The 17,703-nt window shown below is 46.4% G+C and overlaps 1 protein-coding gene across 1 annotated transcript in view; it reads right to left on the minus strand.

Moving 5' to 3' along the window:
* SORL1 (sortilin related receptor 1) overlaps positions 1-17,703 on the minus strand; it is a 115,585-nt gene that overhangs the window by 20,231 nt on the left and 77,651 nt on the right. The window contains exons 23-34 of the mRNA XM_079954896.1: positions 17,424-17,537; positions 16,277-16,399; positions 15,315-15,434; positions 12,197-12,322; positions 10,541-10,648; positions 9,861-9,992; positions 7,752-7,883; positions 6,653-6,787; positions 6,388-6,543; positions 4,361-4,510; positions 3,352-3,480; positions 663-789 (exon numbers count right to left, since the gene is read on the minus strand). Coding sequence (XP_079811022.1) covers positions 663-789; positions 3,352-3,480; positions 4,361-4,510; positions 6,388-6,543; positions 6,653-6,787; positions 7,752-7,883; positions 9,861-9,992; positions 10,541-10,648; positions 12,197-12,322; positions 15,315-15,434; positions 16,277-16,399; positions 17,424-17,537 — 1,552 coding nt within the window. The remainder of the gene's footprint in view (positions 1-662; positions 790-3,351; positions 3,481-4,360; positions 4,511-6,387; positions 6,544-6,652; positions 6,788-7,751; positions 7,884-9,860; positions 9,993-10,540; positions 10,649-12,196; positions 12,323-15,314; positions 15,435-16,276; positions 16,400-17,423; positions 17,538-17,703) is intronic.

Genomic DNA, 17,703 nt, shown 5'->3' on the forward strand with positions numbered 1-17,703 from the left:
TGTGATGTGACAGATCCAACGGCTGCCTGAACCCTTCTCTCCTGTACTGTAAGTCCTACAGATACAACCGGCCCTTTGAGGGTGACCAAACTGCTGATGCGGCCCCCGATGAATTTGAGTTAGACACCCCTGATCTAAAAGGAGCACCTACATCAGGCACAACCAAAGGATCTCCATTGCCGTTTACTAGAACCCTGAGGCCCACCAACCAAAGCCATGGCTGGGGGCAGCTATATGCAAGATACTCAGGCAGCAAAACCTAAAATGGGACACAAGTTGCTGTTTTCTAATGTATTTTAAGTTTGAACAGAGAGGAGGCAGTACATCTCGCCAAGAGCATCATTTGGGCAAGCCCTGAATAGAGATCCATTCCTTAACATCGTTCCACAGCCAAAATCAATTCTTTTTTACAACTCATTTGGACTACATTCAACTCTTATAATCATCTGTATCCCTCTTCTCCTTCTGTTGCTTTTTTCTCTGTTTGCATTGTAGTCTCCTAGGGGGCAGTGCCCTTGATTCTGCTTGCTGCAAATGGACCTCTGTAATTTGTTCATGGTATAGTAGCAACTGCACTAATAAGCTCGGATTCAATTAGGTGTTTGCACACACAGCCTGATTTTAGTCATGACTGCTATGCTAAAGCTGCCCAGCGAGGCTACCTGTAATGAATATTGTAGACGCAGGATGCAAGGGGCATCTTCTTAGGGCGGGTCCAGGTTAAAGTGATGTTGCCAGAGAAATCGGCTGTCCATTGGAGGTTCTGCACTTTATAGACAAGAGTGTCATCTAGGGAAACAGAATGTAAAAATCCCAAGTTTGGTAGAGGCAAGGGAATGAGTTTACACAACGCCTAAGTGACCAAGTGATGGGTCAGCTTTTACACCAGGCTTCCTCAACTTGGCCCTCCAGATGTTTTGAGACTACAATTCCCATCATCCCTGACCACTGATCCTGCTAGCTAAGGATCATGGGAACTGTAGGCCAAAAACATCTGGAGGGCCGAGGTTGAGGAAGCCTGTTTTACACCAACCACCTTGGGTGCATCTTTGCAGATGGGGAGTGTAAGAATTCTCAATCTCTCTTGAGTATTTTAATTAGCTTTTGCATTCATCTGCATCCCATCTGAATTCATCCCTCAAGTTCTGCATGGGGGGGGGTGGCTTTTAAATTTGCAAACCTGGCACTCTCCAGATGTTTTGTACCACAACACCCATCCATCCCAGCCAGCGCCCGGGACAAATGCCATTGGGAACAGCGCCGGTTGCCACACTTCAAAAGTGATATTGCAGAGTTGAAGACCCTTCGTAAAAGGGGAACCAAGCTGATTGGGAGGTGGGAGCAGTTCCGCTGCAAGGAAATGCTACGTCGTTTGGAGCTTTTCAGGTTCAAAAAGATGTGAGGAAGGCGATGTGACAGAGGTGTATATAGAATTATACCTGATTTGAAGAAAATAAAAAGAGGCAAGTTTTTCTCCCTCTCTTGTCATTCTAGATGCCGAGGTCATCCTGGAAGAGTCAGGACAGGCAAAAGGAAATTCTTCTTCACACAGAACATAGTTATATGGAATTCACTTCTGCAAAAGCTACTGGCGATAGCCACTAATTTGGAGGGCTTTAAAAGGGGGAGTTGGACAAATTCCTGGAGGATAGGGCTGTCAACGGCTGCTAGCCCCGATGGCTATATTTTACCTCCACTATCGGAGGCAGTAATGCTTCTGAGTACCTTATGCTGGGAATCACAAGCAGGGAGAGTGCTGTTGCACTCTCAGGTCCTGGTTTTGGGTTTCCCAAACGAGGCATCTGGTTGGCCACTGTGAGAACGATGTTGGATTAGATGAGCCTTTCGGCCTGATTCAGCAGGTCCGTACATATGTCCTTATGTTCACAGGTCAGCTCAAAGTCTCTCCAAGCATCAACGGGAGGTTGCAAAGCCTCTCAAAGGCAGTTTGCACTCATGAGGATAACGCAAAACTGCTATGTGTGTGTGTCTCTCTCTTTAGAATTCTGGCCAGCCTGCTGATCTCGGTGTCCTGGTGGGTGAGCCGAGTCTGGGCAGCCTCTCCAAATCAATATTTAATTAAAGAACTAAAAACTGATTGATGCTCAGCCCCCCCTGTGCTTTAGGAGGAAATTGGTTGAATCCCAAGGTGGAGAGGTGTAGTGGGGGCAGAGAGAGAAAGAGAGAAAGTGATCGATAACTATTAGTGTGACTATTATCTAAGCCATAATGAATTGAGGGTCAGGGATTGTGCTGACAGAACAGTGTTCTACCAGCAAAGTTGATGCATAGGAGAAGGAGGAGAGGAAGAAGGGGGGGGGGAATCTGTCAAGACAGCATCTTAGCACACAAGGACTTTGCCAGGCTTGGGGAGCCTCCGGTCCATGGTCCACTTAAGGCCCAGGAGGGGTCTGAAACTGACCTGCAGAACATTAGCAGAGCCTGATGGATAAGGCCAATGGCCCATCTAGTCTAGCATCTTGTTCACACAGTGGCCACCCAGATGCCTGTGGGAAATCTGAAAGTAAGACCCTAGCACATGAGTGCTCCCCGCTCCTGTCGTTCCCAGCAATGGGAATTCAGAAGCATTGCTGCCTCTGATTTTGGAGGCACAGCACAGTCATCATCCATTAAGTCATACCCTCCATGGATTCATCTAATGCCATTTTAAAGCTATCCAGGTTGGTGGCCATCATTGCCTTCTGTGGGAGTCCCAGCTTAACTATGTGCCGCATGAAAAAGTGCTTTTCTTTTTATCCATCCTGAATGTTCCGACGTTCAGCTTCACTGGAGATTGCAATGCTATGAGAGAGGGATAAAAACTTTCTTCCACCCACTTTCTCCACGCTACTCATAATTGCATAAACTTCTATTGTGTTGCCTCTTACTCTCCTTTTCTCTAAACAGTCCCAATTGCTTTATCCAAGCCATGCCTGTCTGCCCTTCACCCAACGTCATCTAAAGATAACAGGTGAAGATCTTGCAATCAAGAGCCTTCGGGCACACACCCAAATTGCTCCTTGTCCCAACCAGACTTGCATTTGATGACTTGCCTTTGGCGCCAGATGCAAACCCTGCTGGAACTGGTTCCGCCCGGGAACTCCCAAGCACAACTAGTCCCTGCCAAAAGTGAGGTTTGCAGCTGTGGTTGGCTGCACTTGGGAGTTCCCAGTTCCCAGGGGGCGGTTGCTGTCAGAACCACCACCAATTCCACTGGGATGAGTGGCAGTTGGGAGAGTTCCCTGAGAGCTGCAAGGTCTGCAGTCAGCACCAATCAGCTGACCCTCTACTCCACTGAAACACAGAAGATGTTGCAGAGGGTCATGGTCCCAGCAGGGCAGCATGACTTACCGGTACAGTTTCCTTCGTCGCTGCTGTCTGAGCAATCCAGGAACCCATCACATCTCTCCGTCATTGTGATGCAAGCCTCTTCATCTTCACACTTGAACCCATTAGGGCACGACAAGGTGCTGTGAGTAGCTGGAAGACAGAAAGAATAAGGCCGTGCACACATTACCATTTACTCTGCCTGCAGTGCGTTCCCACCTCCCGTGTTTGAAGCCGAGTATGCATAACATTAATCACAATCCACAAGTATTCCATAGTTCCTTGAGAATTATTTCTGTTTGGTGTAAAGGTAAAGGGACCCCTGACCGTTAGGTCCAGTCGCGGACGACTCTGGGGTTGTGGCGCTCATCTCGCTTTATTGGCTGAGGGAGCCAGCATACAGCTTCTGGATCATGTGGCCAGCATGACTAAGCCACTTCTGGAGAACCAGAGCAGCGCACAGAAATGCCGTTTACCTTCCCGCCAGAGCGGTACCTATTTATCTACTTGCACTTTGACGTGCTTTCGAACTGCTAGGTTGGCAGGAGCAGGGACTGAGCAATGGGAGCTCACCCCGTCACGGGGATTCGAACCACCGACCTTCTGATTGGCAAGCTCTAGGCTCAGTGGTTTAAACCACAGCGCCACCCGCATCCCTCAAAACAAGGTGTGTACAGTTGAAACAGTCATTGCATATGTGCAGATGACAGCACAGGTAAAGATGAAGGCATCAATGAATTGAGGTTTCGGGACGGGGGGGGTGGGGTGGTTGCAGGCACAGGGAGACAAGTCGGGTAAATGTTCCCTTCCCTATCAACAGCAAGCAAGAGCACTTCACTTGCAGATTCAAACTTCTCCCTAGTAGTGAGCCACTGCTTGGATATTCACAGGTACCTGTGGCCCTTGTGCCTTGTGCATAAACAGCCAGAGAAATAAAGAGGCACATTTTGCACAATCTGAACCAGAGTTTGAAGAGGGGTGAGGACAAGCAGGTAGGGGTGCTCTGCTCAACACAATCCCGATAAGCACTTACGGCAGTTCAGCTCATCAGTGCCATCCTGACAGTCTCTCAAGCCGTCACAGCGCTTCCAGTTTGGGACACATTTCTTCATCTGCTGGCACTCAAACTCAAATCGACTGCAGCGTCCGGGGACACTGGGCGACGTTGAAGTTGCACCGATTGCTGGGCAGGCGGGGTAGAGAGAGAAGCATATTTTTTTAAAAAAAACCACATTAGAAGCAAAACTAGATTCTGCATCTTTTATGTGCATTTCACTTTTATGACTTTCACTGGTCCAAAAAAGGAAAAAGTTGATTCGCTTTCCTGACCACCAGATGGCAGCCTCTGCCTGCCGTGAGGGATGAGGACGACCTACAGCAGCCTCAAAAAAAGCTGAGCCAAGACTTCGTCCACCCTGCTAATGGGCTTCAGAAGGCTGGAGTGCTACTCCAGAGGAACCTTTGTCTCTGTTGCCACCTGCTGCTCCCCTAAGTCAGGTTTCCAAACTTACTTCCTTCGGGGAAACGCCTTCTGCTCCAGAACCTACGACACTTTTCGGAATCATTCTAAAGAGCTCACTCAATCTATACGGGGTGCTGAACAGACCAATGTGAACGAAGACCAAATCTCAGGCCACAGAGTGGTTTAACAACCAGTCCCTCTTCCCAGGGAACTCTTGAGAATTGTAGCTCTAGGAGGTGGGGAGATCCTAACAATTCTCAGCATCCTTAGCAAACTAGAGCTCTCAGAATTACTGGGTGGAAAGCTATGACTGTTTAAAGTGGCGCCATAGCACTTTTAATGTATGGTGTGGACGTGGTCCCAGACAGACTTTTAGGGTTGCATACTACAAGGAGATGTTAATGGTGGAGCCAGCCTGCCATTCCCAATTGGCTCAAGGAATCCCTGGACAAGCTTCTGAGCATGCCAGCCCCTGCCTTCAGTGCTCCAGTGGGATGTAACAGCACAAAAGCAGTCAAATACAACATTTCCTTTTTGCCCAGAGTGGACACACAGGGGAATAATAATAATAATAATAATAATAATAATAATAATAATTATTATTATAATTATAATTATAATTATAATTATAATTATAATTATAATTATAATTATAATTATTATTATTATTTATTTATTTATTTATACCCTGCCCGTTTAGCTGAGTTTCCCCAGCCACTCTGGGCAGCTCCCAATCGAGTGTTAAAAACAATGCAGCATTAAATATTAAAAACTTCCCTAAACAGGGCTGCCTTCAGATGCCTTTTAAAAGTCATATAGTTGTTTATTTCCTTGACATCTGATGGGAGGGCGTTCCACAGGACGGGTGCCACTACTGAGAAGGCCCTCTGTCTGGTTCCCTGTAACCTCACTTCTTGCAATGAGGGAACTGCCAGAAGGCCCTCGGCACTGGATCTCAGTGTCCAGCCAGGAGGACTTCCTGTCACACCTGATCTGGAGCATCCTCCCCCTCCGTTTGACCAGGTAGATGGGCGTGACCCTAGCAGACCCTACAAAAGGGCTGGTCATGCAGCCATCTTCCTTTTTCCTTTTTCGCCTTATTCCATCTTGCCTTTTGCTGTGTGCTGGCACATGGGCTCACCCCTCACAGAGGATGAACCCACACTTTTCTCTGTAACTACAAGCTAAAGGCTGCCTTCAGGAGCATACTGTGAACTGAATGTAAGTAAACCTTATCATTACTTTTGAAAGAAGACTGTTGTGTCATTATTGTTTTCAAGAGGGAACTATCCAATCTGGACAAGCTGGACAGGATCGCTAAACTCAAACAGTTCTAACGAATCCATCAACTAGCTTCCAGCAATGTGCAAGGGAATGTGCTCTGCTAATAGCTCACTAGCGTGAGTGAGGAAGGATAATATTTAATCAATATATCCTCTCCTACTATCCTCAATATTCCCACACATATGACCCCTTAGCTTTCACCTCAGCCCCTTTTCAATGCAATGTAGACCACAAGCCAAGTGGGGGGGGGGGAGGCAGATGAAGAAGTTGTATAAAAATTAAAGCAGGAGCAGCCCTTAGCGAGGGAGCATTACGTGTTGTGGGGCAAGCATCCTCGTCAGAGCCATCTGAGCAGTCCCGGTATCCGTCGCAAACCCAGCTGTTCATGATGCAAGCACCGCCATTGCACCGGAAGTGGTTAGGCGAACATGTGGCAGGGGCCAAGGTGGTGACGGGGACGACAACTGAACCTAAAATTAAACCGTTAAGACAGGATCTCGTCAACAACAGCCTAGTGCAACCTGACCGCGGGTCTAGCAAGTCCTCCAAACAACTCCTTCCTTTTGTTCACTTTCTTACCTCCGCAGGCCTTCTCATCGGACCAGTCGCCACAGTCGTTCTCTTTGTCACATTTCCACCTATTAGGGATGCAGTGCCCATTGTCACACTGGAACTGATAGTACCGAGAGCAGTTTGGGACTTCGGTTGGGTTTTCTGAGGAGGACAAAGAGTTCCCATCATCTCCTGCCTACTAAGTGCAATTGAGTAAGCACAGAATAAAAGAAACAAAGGCTGAAACTGAGGCCTCATCAGCATTAAACGTTTAAAGCAGTTATCGCACCACTTTAAACAGGCATGAATGAATCCCGGGAGCTGTAGTTTGTTAAGAGTGTTGGCAGTTGCTAGGCGGCCCCTATTCCCCTCACAGAACTAAGATTCCCAGAGGGCTTTAACAGTCAAGCTCTCTTCACAGGGAACTCTGGAAATTGTAGCTCTGTATAGAATTGCAGGATTTCATTGCAACAATCAATGCAGATCTCCAAGTGTTGTCTTCCAGCTAGATCTGCAATTTTCTGTCAAGTACACGGGCAAGGGATCTGGCATGCTTCTTCTTTCAGAGTGTGCTTACATTGAAGTTCCATGGTAGGTAACAGAACTTCCACACTATTCTCTTGAAACGGAAGAATCTTGAGTTTTTCAGTGTTCCCTAAATGCTTAGCACCCTCCTAGGTGCTCTGCCCAAACACCTTCTCCAGAGTGACCCCAGGAGCCCATCCTCTGGCTGACTGACTTCCTGCCACTCTGATTGGCACCAATCGGCACAAAGGGTGAGAATGCTTCATCTCAGGTGGTTTAAAAAGCTCCCCTTTGATGCTGATTGGGCGAATCTTGGATGCTGGAGACAGAAACCTGGCTACAGAAATAGTAACGGATCTTCAGCCTCCTGCAACCATGGACCATTAGGGCACTGATGAGGAGACTCTGCCCCAAACAGGCCCAACCCTTGGGTTGTAGCTCCATAGGGGGCTGCTCCTCATCTATTTCCATTATCAGAGGAGAGAGAGAGAGGGAGGGAGGGAGGGAGGGAGGGAGGGAGAGAGAGAGAGAGAGAGAGAGAGAGAGAGAGAGAGAGAAGGAGGAGGAGGAGGATTCTTTGTTCTTTCCTTTTTCTACTCACCACAGTTCGCCTCATCGGAATAGTCCCCACAGTCATCCATGCCGTCACATTTCCACACCAAACTGATGCACACACCATTTTGACACCGGAAGCTAAACTGGTCACAAGTGTGGTGGAACTCAGGGTCTTGGGCTGCAAGTAAAAGAATTGATTTTGTTGTTTTAGAAACAACCACAGATGGCATTATCCAAGTCTGTACCTCCTTGGCGATCGCTGCCACCTCCCCACCTAGCTTATGTACGAGCTGCAGTTATAAGGCAATATTTTCAGATTCCACCCTGTCACTGCCTCTTCCATTTGGTATACATGTGGACAAGGCAGAAGAGAGCCTATACAGTCCTTGATGAGGCTGTGTTGGGTCCTCCCCTTTCAGCCTCAGCATTTGTATTATGCTAAAATACAGAGAGGCCCAACCCACCCTGCGACCCTCATCAACGTCCAAGAAAAAAAAATTAAAGCCATAAAAAAATAATTTTTTGTCTCCTGAGTTATTAATGAAAGCACATGCATCTTCTAGTGCAGTGTTTCCCAACCTTGTGCCTCCAGCTGTTTTTGAACTACAACTCCCATCATCCCTGACTAGCAAGACCAGTGGCAAGGGATGATGGGAATTGTAGTCCAAAAACAGCTGGAGGCACAAGGTTGGGAAATACTGTTCTAGTGTATTGATTTTTTTTAATATTAAATGAATCAAATCTACTAATTGGGTATTTTATTATATATGTTTAATTAAATATATTGTCTATATTGTATCTACCGTATTTTTCGCTCCATAAGACGCACCTAGTTTTTAGAGGGGGAATGCAAGAAAAAAAATTTCTTTAAAGGGAGCATTGAGCAGAGCCTGTATGCATCCCAGGCTCTGCTCAGCGCTCCCTTTCACGAGCCGCGTGGAGCGTGTGTGCGGCGCTTGCAGGCCCTTCTCCCTCTTTGGGGGAAATCCCCCAAAACGGCCCCCGCGGCTCTTTAAAGGGAGCGTGGCTCTTGCAGGCTTTTCCAGGAGATGGGGGAAGGGACAGAGGGGCTAAGCCAGAAGCTAGAACAGCAAGAGGGAGCGCTGTGCAGCGATCCCTCTCACTGTTCTGGCTTCTGGGATAGCCACACAGCCTGCATTCGCTCCATAAGACGCACACACATTTCCCCTTACTTTTTAGGAGGGAAAAAGTGTGTCTTATAGAGCGAAAAATACGGTACTAATTGTGCACATTGTGTTCACTGTATATCAACTGCATCAATTGTGTGTATATTAATTACATGCATTGCGTATATTAAATGATATTAACTATACTGTGAACACTTTTAATTTATGATATGGAAATTTAATTCAGGGTGTGACACGCAGGTTCTGTATCGAAGTACTCCTGCAGCCACTTGGTATGAAAAGTTGGACACACACATACCCCGCCATAACAGTTACTGTAGAGTTTCCGGCTCGTGATGAAGACTCCTTTTTATTTCAACAGTTTTCTCCTTCTGATTTTATGGTTAATTTTAAATGATTTTTAGGTTGTATCCCTTTTGCACTCTGCTTAGAAACTGCATTACTAAACAATATATATAAATCCTTAAAATAAATAAATACTATGTGATTCTGCAATCACACATTACAAGCAACGGGGCAAAATTCGGCAAATGGGTTATCTAACGCCTTGTGTTTATATAGCACTTCAGAGATTGTTCAAAGGCTGCTTCGCATATATTATCTTCTTACCAGAACCTTGTAAGGCAAGAGAGTATAGAGCTGAGAATATAATGTAAATGTAATATTTGCACCTGTGGCTTAGCACACTTTTGCCTTTGGCCCCACCCACACTGGCATGTGGCCCCCTGGAAGCTTGCCCAGAAGGAAATGTGGCCCCTGGGCTGCAAAATATTCACTTCCTCTGCATTGATTGGCTCAACAGCACAGAAACTGGAGATTCTGTAACGTCTCTACAATTGTTTAATGAGGAAGCCCTTGGAGCTCTTTATTTCCAAGACAGGAAGGTTATATGAGAAAAGGTGGACCAGCTGCTGTTACAGAGTGCTTAATTACCATGGTGCCCAAGCCTTGCCCTGCTTGGAAGAAAAAAACAACAAGCAAAGCAAAACAATTTTAACAATGCTTACAACATCCAGCATAGGCAGAGTCTTCATCTGAGCCATCTCGACAGTGCACGGTGCCATCACACACCATGGAACGCAGCAAACACTGCTGCCGATTCTTACACACGAAATCCATGTAGCGCGTACAGATGGGCTCTGCAGACAGCCAAGCAACCAGACAGAAAATAAGAGAATTTTAAAAGCTGAAGAGAACTAGGGTTGCGTTTTCCTCCCCGCCCCCCGCCCCAACATGCTCAGTGTTCTCCTTTAGACTCTCCTTTGGCTCATCGCTTGCTTGTTCAGTGAATGACCTGGTTGCATGTAACAGTAAACCATGGTTTTAAAAAACCACAGTTAATTATTAGACCGCTGCTTCACATTATGCATGAAGCCTGCTCAGGGTTTAAAGTGATGGGGCAATTTATCTCCTCACATTCCTGGATCATTTCATTCATTTAATTTTTTAATTTGTATACCGTCTTTCTATCTTACAATACTCAAGGTGGTTTACAAGCTGAAGAAACAAAAAATGTCCATAACAATCTAATGCAATACAAAAATGTGATAATAAAACTTTAAAAGAGGCAACCTACATCAAAAAGGTAACATTCAACAATCATTAGAATAGTATTAAATAATAATACCTTCCTCACACCACCAATACCCCCTATTATCCCAGTGCACAACCCCACAGGCGCACTCACCACAATGCTCTTCGTCAGAGCCGTCAGAGCAGTCACGGACGCCGTTGCAGCGCTTGCTGGAAGGGATGCAACCCCCGTTAGGGCACTGGAAGCCGTTGCACTTCTTCTCTGCTCAGTTCAGTTCAATTGTAATAACAGAACAAACACAAAAAAACATTCAATGACGAACAACTTCCAGGGTGTGCCTCCACAGATCCAAAATGCTCCACCAAAGTGGGAGCCAGGTAGAGAATTATATGGCTGGTATGAACATCAAGGCCAGACCAAGAGTGAACACACAAGACTTCCTTCACCAGCAAGGGTGAAATTGCAGGAATTGGATCACATCTATCTATCATCTATCTATCACATTTATATCCCACTTTTTCTCCAAGGAGACCAAGGTGGTGTGCATGGTTCTTCCCCTTCTCAATTCGTCCCCACGACAAACCTGTGAGAAGCAGTGACTGTCTCTAAGTCACCAAGTGAGCTTCACAGCTGAGTAGGGATTTGAACCCTGGTCTCCCAAGGTCCTTATCCAACACTCTAACCACTACACCACACTGGTTCTTACCAATGGCCCCTGAATAAAGGAAGAGGGTTGGGTTTTTCACAAGGTTCACCCAGGACTCCTCTCCTCCCATTCCCTAACCAAAGGATAAGAAACAATGGAACAGGAGTTTCAAAAAACAAACAAACCCACCCTATTTCTACAGAGAATGCAGGGCAGAAACTGGGGTGGAGTTCCTCCCACATCACAAGGGACGGTGTCTAAAACAGGCTTTCCCAACCTGGTGTCATGCAGATATTGTTGGATATCCTTCCATCCCTCACCACTGACCATGCCGATGGGAACTGGAAGCCAACAACTGATGGAGGGCATCAGGCTGGGGAAGATAGTCTTAAGGTTTCTTCCAAGACATCTGGAGTTCTTTTTAGGTGTGCCTTAGAGGTGGGTGGATTGTGGACATTAACAAAGACACAATGCAGGTTGCATCCAAGTTCCATCAAGTCCAGCAACCGGTTTTCTACAGGAGTCAGCCTGATGCTGTTGGGAGATCAGCTGCAACAGCTGTTCAGTGGCATTCAGATGGACTGAGTTTTTGGGCCTAGGTCTTGGAAGATGGAGACCCATGCCGCCATCATGGCCAATAGGTAGACCAAACTATGCTGCAGTCCCAGCCAGCATGGGAAAAGGTCAGGGCTGATGGGAGTTGTAGTCTAACAACATCTGAAGGGCCGAATGTCATGGAAAGTTGGTCTAAATGCTGAGGTGGGAATGAGTGGGAGGAGTACCTCACTCCACATTCTCTCTTCCAGAAAGAGACACGTGAAATCATACCTAGGAAGGCCAACCCATAGCATGTTTTACCCTTAGATAAAGGTAAGGCTGCAGTGAATGAGAGAAACCTCCTAATAGGGCTGGTGTGGTCGACATGGCACCCTCCAGATGTTTCAAACGGCAACTCTCATCAGCTCTGACCATTGGCCACGAAGGCTGGACACATGGGTGTTGTAGTCCAATAACATGCTAGCTAACTCTGTATTAAGGGACCTAGTCCTCAGCCAAACATCCCAAGACCTCCTTCTCTCCTCGAGTGTGCTGCGGACTGTCCATTTAGGCAGAGGGAAACCATCTTCCACCCTCCCCAGTGCAGCTGAGAGCCCCTCCCATACCACAGTTGGTGGGGTCCTCATCAGATCCATCTTGGCAGTCGGCGTCACCATCACACGCCCACCTCTGGGGGATGCAGTGCCCATTATGGCACTGGAAACTGGAGGCTTCGCAAGTGTGGTACACTGCTGAAAAGCAAAAACAGCGGAGACACCATTGAGAGGTGACCTTAAGCGGTAAGAATGCAGGAAGGTGTCTGACACCGACTCAAGAGCATTGGTCCATCTGGCTCAGTATTCCCTACGCCCATCAGCTCCAGCTCTCCAGGGCTTCAGGAAGGAGTCTTTACCAGCCCTACATGAAGATGCCAGAATCAAAGAAGTGCACAATTGGAGGGGTCACCTAGTTCAACCCCCCGCAATGCAGGAAAAACATTGGACCTCTTGAAAGATGGCCATCCAACCTCTGTTGGAAAACCTCCAGCGAAGTCCACCACCTTCTGGGGGAGTCCACTGTCAGGCAGCTCTTACAGTCAGAAGGTTCTTGCCAATGTTTAGTTGGAATCTCTTTTCTTGTGCTTTGAATCTACTGGTCCAGGTCCTACCCTCTGGAGCAGCAGAAAACAAGCTTAATCCATCTTCCATGTGACAGCCTCTTCTGATATTGGAAGATGGCTATCGTATCACCTCTCAGGTCTTCTCTTCTCCAGGCTAAACTTAACCAACTCCCTCAAACCACTTCTCATAAGATTTGGTTTCCAGACCCGTGGTTGATTACAAGGAAGCTTACAAGGGTATATTTTAAAAGTCTAACATTGCCACATTTCCCTTATTTCATGATTTTAAATCTCTGCTGGGGTTCTCTCATCAAAGAGTACTTTCCCAAGTGTGGATCTTGGCATCCAGGAATACTCCTTTTATATACCCCCCCCCCCACTAAACCAACATATCTAAGGAGGCATGTTCAATAATGGAGATGCTGAGCCAGTACAAACAGGGACTCAGCAGGAGAAGAAAAATGTATCCTGTATATTGTGGGGTTTTGAGGTCTACATACTGAGACCTTTAGCAGGTGCCACAGAAGTAAAGCACAAGGCTGGGTTAAGGAAGCAAAAGATGATGAGCTTTTAGGATTTCATATTGCTAGTGAAAAAAATATATTGCCAATATATAAAAATATATTGCCAGGACTCTATTTATCAAGAAAGGAAGTAACGTTCGCCATAATTGAATTGCACGCTACTTACTGCCAACATGCAAGTGACGTGCTTCCTGATATTCTAAGCTGCTATGCTCTTCCGGCAGTAATATTCTATTAAGAATCACTGTGAAATGCAATTATTTTTGATAAGAGGCATGAATTCAGCCTGCACAGCCGCCAGATGAGCTGCTTCTAAAATAACTGCTATCCTCAGATAATTTCAAGCCAGGCCTTAACAAAATAACATTCCACAACAACAACAGACTTTTCAGAGTGGGCTGCTGTCCTATCACTCTTGGAAACTCGCAAGAAAGATAAGCCACTGCAATGTTATGTATGTCCCTCGAGTACCTATGCCGTGAGAATACCAACTGCTCCATCCTGACAGCCCTCAGGGACGTGAAGACAAATACAGTCAAGTGAGAGCCAATAAAATATCTGTGTTCAACTCCAAATGGTGGTTTCAACTTACAGAGCCTTATAATATCAGGCTTCGGGCCCTGATATCTCAAGGATCAGCTCTCCCCAGATGAACCAACCTGGACCCTGTAATCATAATTCGTGGTCCATCTCAGTGAGCCACCTCCACGGGAGGTCCGGAGGATGGCAACATGAGAAGGGCCTTTTCAGTGGTGGCTCCCTGCTTGTGGAATGCTCTTCCTGGGCAGGCTCAACTGGTGCCATCTTTATCTATTTTTATGTGCCAGGCAAAAGCTTTCCTCAGGCATTTGGCCCTTAATTTGAAGCACCTTGTGGCCTCTTTTAGTGGGGCAGGATCTCTTAAGACCTGTCTTTCATTTGCACAGACCGTGTTTCCTTAGGTTTTTATTGGTTTCGTTTGTTGAAATTGGTTTTGGTATTTTCTATTGTAAGTCGCTTTGGGTGACTTTCGTGAGGGAAGTGACTAGTAAATAGAAATCGTAACAGCTAAGCAACTTTGTGAGGAGCGACCCCAATTCTGTGACGGGGCACTCAGTTTGTTATGCATGCAGGTTCTTCAAAGGCAGGAGACTCTGAGGTTTCAAAGGAAGACTTTGCCCCTCCTTTCCCACAGAGGCCACAGTTCACTTCCTCCCTTGGTTCAGAGCATACCTACTTAGACACAGCTCTTCGCCTGTCTGTCTCTCTCCTCTCCTCAGGCTTTTAAGTTATTTTCTTCCCTCCCTCTTTCTTCCAGCTGTGCCCCAATTCACCAGCATCAAATACAAAAAGCAAAAGCAGCCTATCTCCTCAGCCTCCTCTTTCCCCTCAGAGCTTATCTTTTTCCTGCCCTTTCTCCCCTTAATTCCTTCTTGGCAAAAACAGTGAGGAAAACACCAAGGCGCTGATTTCATGGGGGGGGGGAGGGGAATTATTTTGCTGTTGAGGGGAAAGATTCACTCTCTTCACTGGCAAGAGACTGATAATTCCATTGCTGAATTCTAGTTTCTTCCCTCTTGTGTAGAAGTCAAGAGGTGTGCAGAACAAGTTGTGTGTATATGTGTGTATGTAGAATATTTTTTAATCCTGGGGCTAGAATTCAGTGCTTAAGCCCTGGAAAATTTGCTCTGAATAAGTGTTACCATTCCTTCTTGTTGTTCTTACAAACAATTCTGTTTTCTCCCCTCCATAATTTCCTTGGACATGCATAGGTACGTGTCCTTCCTAAGGGATGTAGCATTAGTTTTAATATTTATGAACTGCCTCCTCATAATACATTTAAAATGATGTGCAGGGAATTTGTATTCAAAAAGAGAGGAAAAGGGAATCAAGAGTTGTTTTATTTAATTGTTAAACTTCTATCCCACAAAGGAGAGGGATAGAAAAATCAGTATTTTGCCACTGAAGATTATCCCACAAGTGCAAAATAATTCTCCAGTAGCTTTTAACAAAAAAACAAACAAAATATGTGGTCAAACCAAAATGCTAAAGAATAATCAGGTCATTATCAATTCCCACCAAGGATTTATTGCTTGCATAAAATGGGGGGAAAGAGCTCACTAGTGCAGTTTGCTTCATCAGACCAATCTCGGCAATCGTTATCCCCATCACACTTCCATGACAGGCGAACGCACATCCCTGAGTTGCAGCTGAATTCATCCTCGCGGCACTGGTGGGTTTCTGCAAACACAGAGGCAGGGGGAAAAGACCCGGGGAAGGGAGTGTGAGAATTCAAATACAAAGTACTGGGCTATAGTGAAAGCTATACCATTTCCCTACTGATGGGGCAGCTGCTTGCAGGGACCAGGTAACACCGGTCCTAAAGGATCTCGCCTGGCTCCCAGTACATTTCTGAGCACAATTCAAAGTGTTGGTGCTGGCCTTTAAAGTCCTAAATGGCCTCAGCCCAGTATACCTGAAGGAGCGTTTCCACCCTCATTGTTCAGCCAGGACACTGAGGTCCTCCTCCAAAGGTCTTCTGCTGGTTCCCTCACTGCGAGAAGTGAAGTTACAGGGAACCAGACAGAGGGCCTTCTTGGTAGTGGTGCCCGCCCTGTGGAATGCCCTCCCATCAGATGTTAAGGAGATAAAGAACTACACAACTTTTAGAAGACATCTGAATGCAGCCCTGTATTGGGAACTTTTTAATGTTTGATGTTTTACTATGTTTTTATATGTGCTGTAAGCAGCTCAGAATGGCTGGGGAAACCCAGCCAGATGGGCAGAATATAAATATAAAAATAAGTAAGTAAGTAAGTAAACAACAACAACAATGAGGCAGGGCAGCGTGGGTGGGTAATGCCTGTGCCATTTTGCCTCTTTTTTCTGCTCCTTTAAGATGTGGCAGCCACACCTTCACGGCAGCCATTTTGTGACTGGCGCCCACAGCGCGCTTTCCCAAAATTTCAAATTCTCCCGCTGGCCCAAAAAGGGTTGGCAGACCCTGGGTTACACACTGCCTAAGCAGCAAATCCATCATATGTGCAAAGAGCCCCTGAGATGTACGGTGCTGGCACACTTACCGCAGTGGCTCTCGTCACTGTTGTCTCCACAATCATCCTCCAGGTCACACTTGTAGGACAGTGGTACACAGGTCCCCGACTCGTGGCACCGGAACTGAGTGTCAACATCACACACAGTGGTTGCTATTGGGAAGGGAGGAAAGAGCAATATTTGGAGAGCCTAAACGAATCACCATGAGAGGCCAGGAGCTTTATTAAAATAAACCCAGGCAGTAGGAGCGTGTTTCTCCTGGCAGATAGTGGGGAGCCATTCCATGTGGCCATCCTTAAAATTTCCCTGTCTGAACTGTGTCTTCGACATGCCATGATCTACAACGACTCTGTCCCCAATCTTGGCAGAGAGCCAGAGCAAAGTTGTAGCTCTGGGACCAGAAATCCAGTTACCATTGCCTGCAGGTAAAGGATTTCATTTGACCGGGTTCACAAAGACCTCAATTGGAACCCTGGAGAGCTGCTGCCTACCAGAGCTGGAAGACACAAACACCCCAAGCTACATTGGTGGTTCAACTTTTGCAGTCTGCAAATTCCAAATTGAGACAAATTCCAAATTGAAGCAGACTTACCACTGCTTCAATATTTTTTTTAAAAAAAGAAATATCTCATTCTCTTTAAAAGTGCTCCTAAACTAAAAAAGAGACTACCCCATGTGGCCTAAGTCAGCCGTGTGTTCGGAGGCTGCAGCATGTCTGACTGGAAACTTAAAATGGTGACAGCACCTGAGTCCTCCTCTTGAAGACACCTGACTCCTTGTGTGCTGTGGGTGAGATCTATGATGACAGGCCAGGAAGAGTTGCAGCAGCAACACCAGCTATAAATATGCTCAGCAGAAGTCTAACCAGTGCTGAAGCAACATCCAATATTGCCTGTGCCGCTTGTCTGTGAGTTCCCGTCATAACCTGAACTTTGAGACTCACTGAACAGCTCCTGGTAAGGCATCAAGGATATCAAGCCACACAACAGCGCTGGAAGAATTAGGACACTCAGCGCATAGAACTGCACCTGTATATATTATATGTCTTTCCTGCTCCTCTCACACTTCCCTTTCCTCTTGCCAAAAATCAAAAAAGCTTCTCAAGAAAGGGAACTGTCTGGTGTACGCTCCCGTGCAAATCAACTTGAGGGAACCAGAGAGGCGACATTGACTTACGGCAATTCTTCTCGTCGCTCATATCCCCGCAGTCGTTGTCGTTGTCGCACTGCCAAATGCTGTTGATGCAATTCCCGTTGGAACATCTGTACTGGTTGGAGAGACAGGTGTTTTCTGGTACACGGCGGCAGAGAGGGGCAGGTGAGGAAACCAGCGCAGACAAACAAAAAATTAAAAGGAAAGTACAGCCAGGCTTCAATGAACAATGCAGCGTTAAGAAGCCAGGTCCCAGCACAGCATTAGCATGTCACATCCAAACCATACATTTAAAGAGCTGTCA

The sequence above is a fragment of the Podarcis cretensis genome (genome assembly GCF_951804945.1).
Source record: "Podarcis cretensis genome assembly, chromosome: 15".
Taxonomy (NCBI): domain Eukaryota; kingdom Metazoa; phylum Chordata; class Lepidosauria; order Squamata; family Lacertidae; genus Podarcis; species Podarcis cretensis.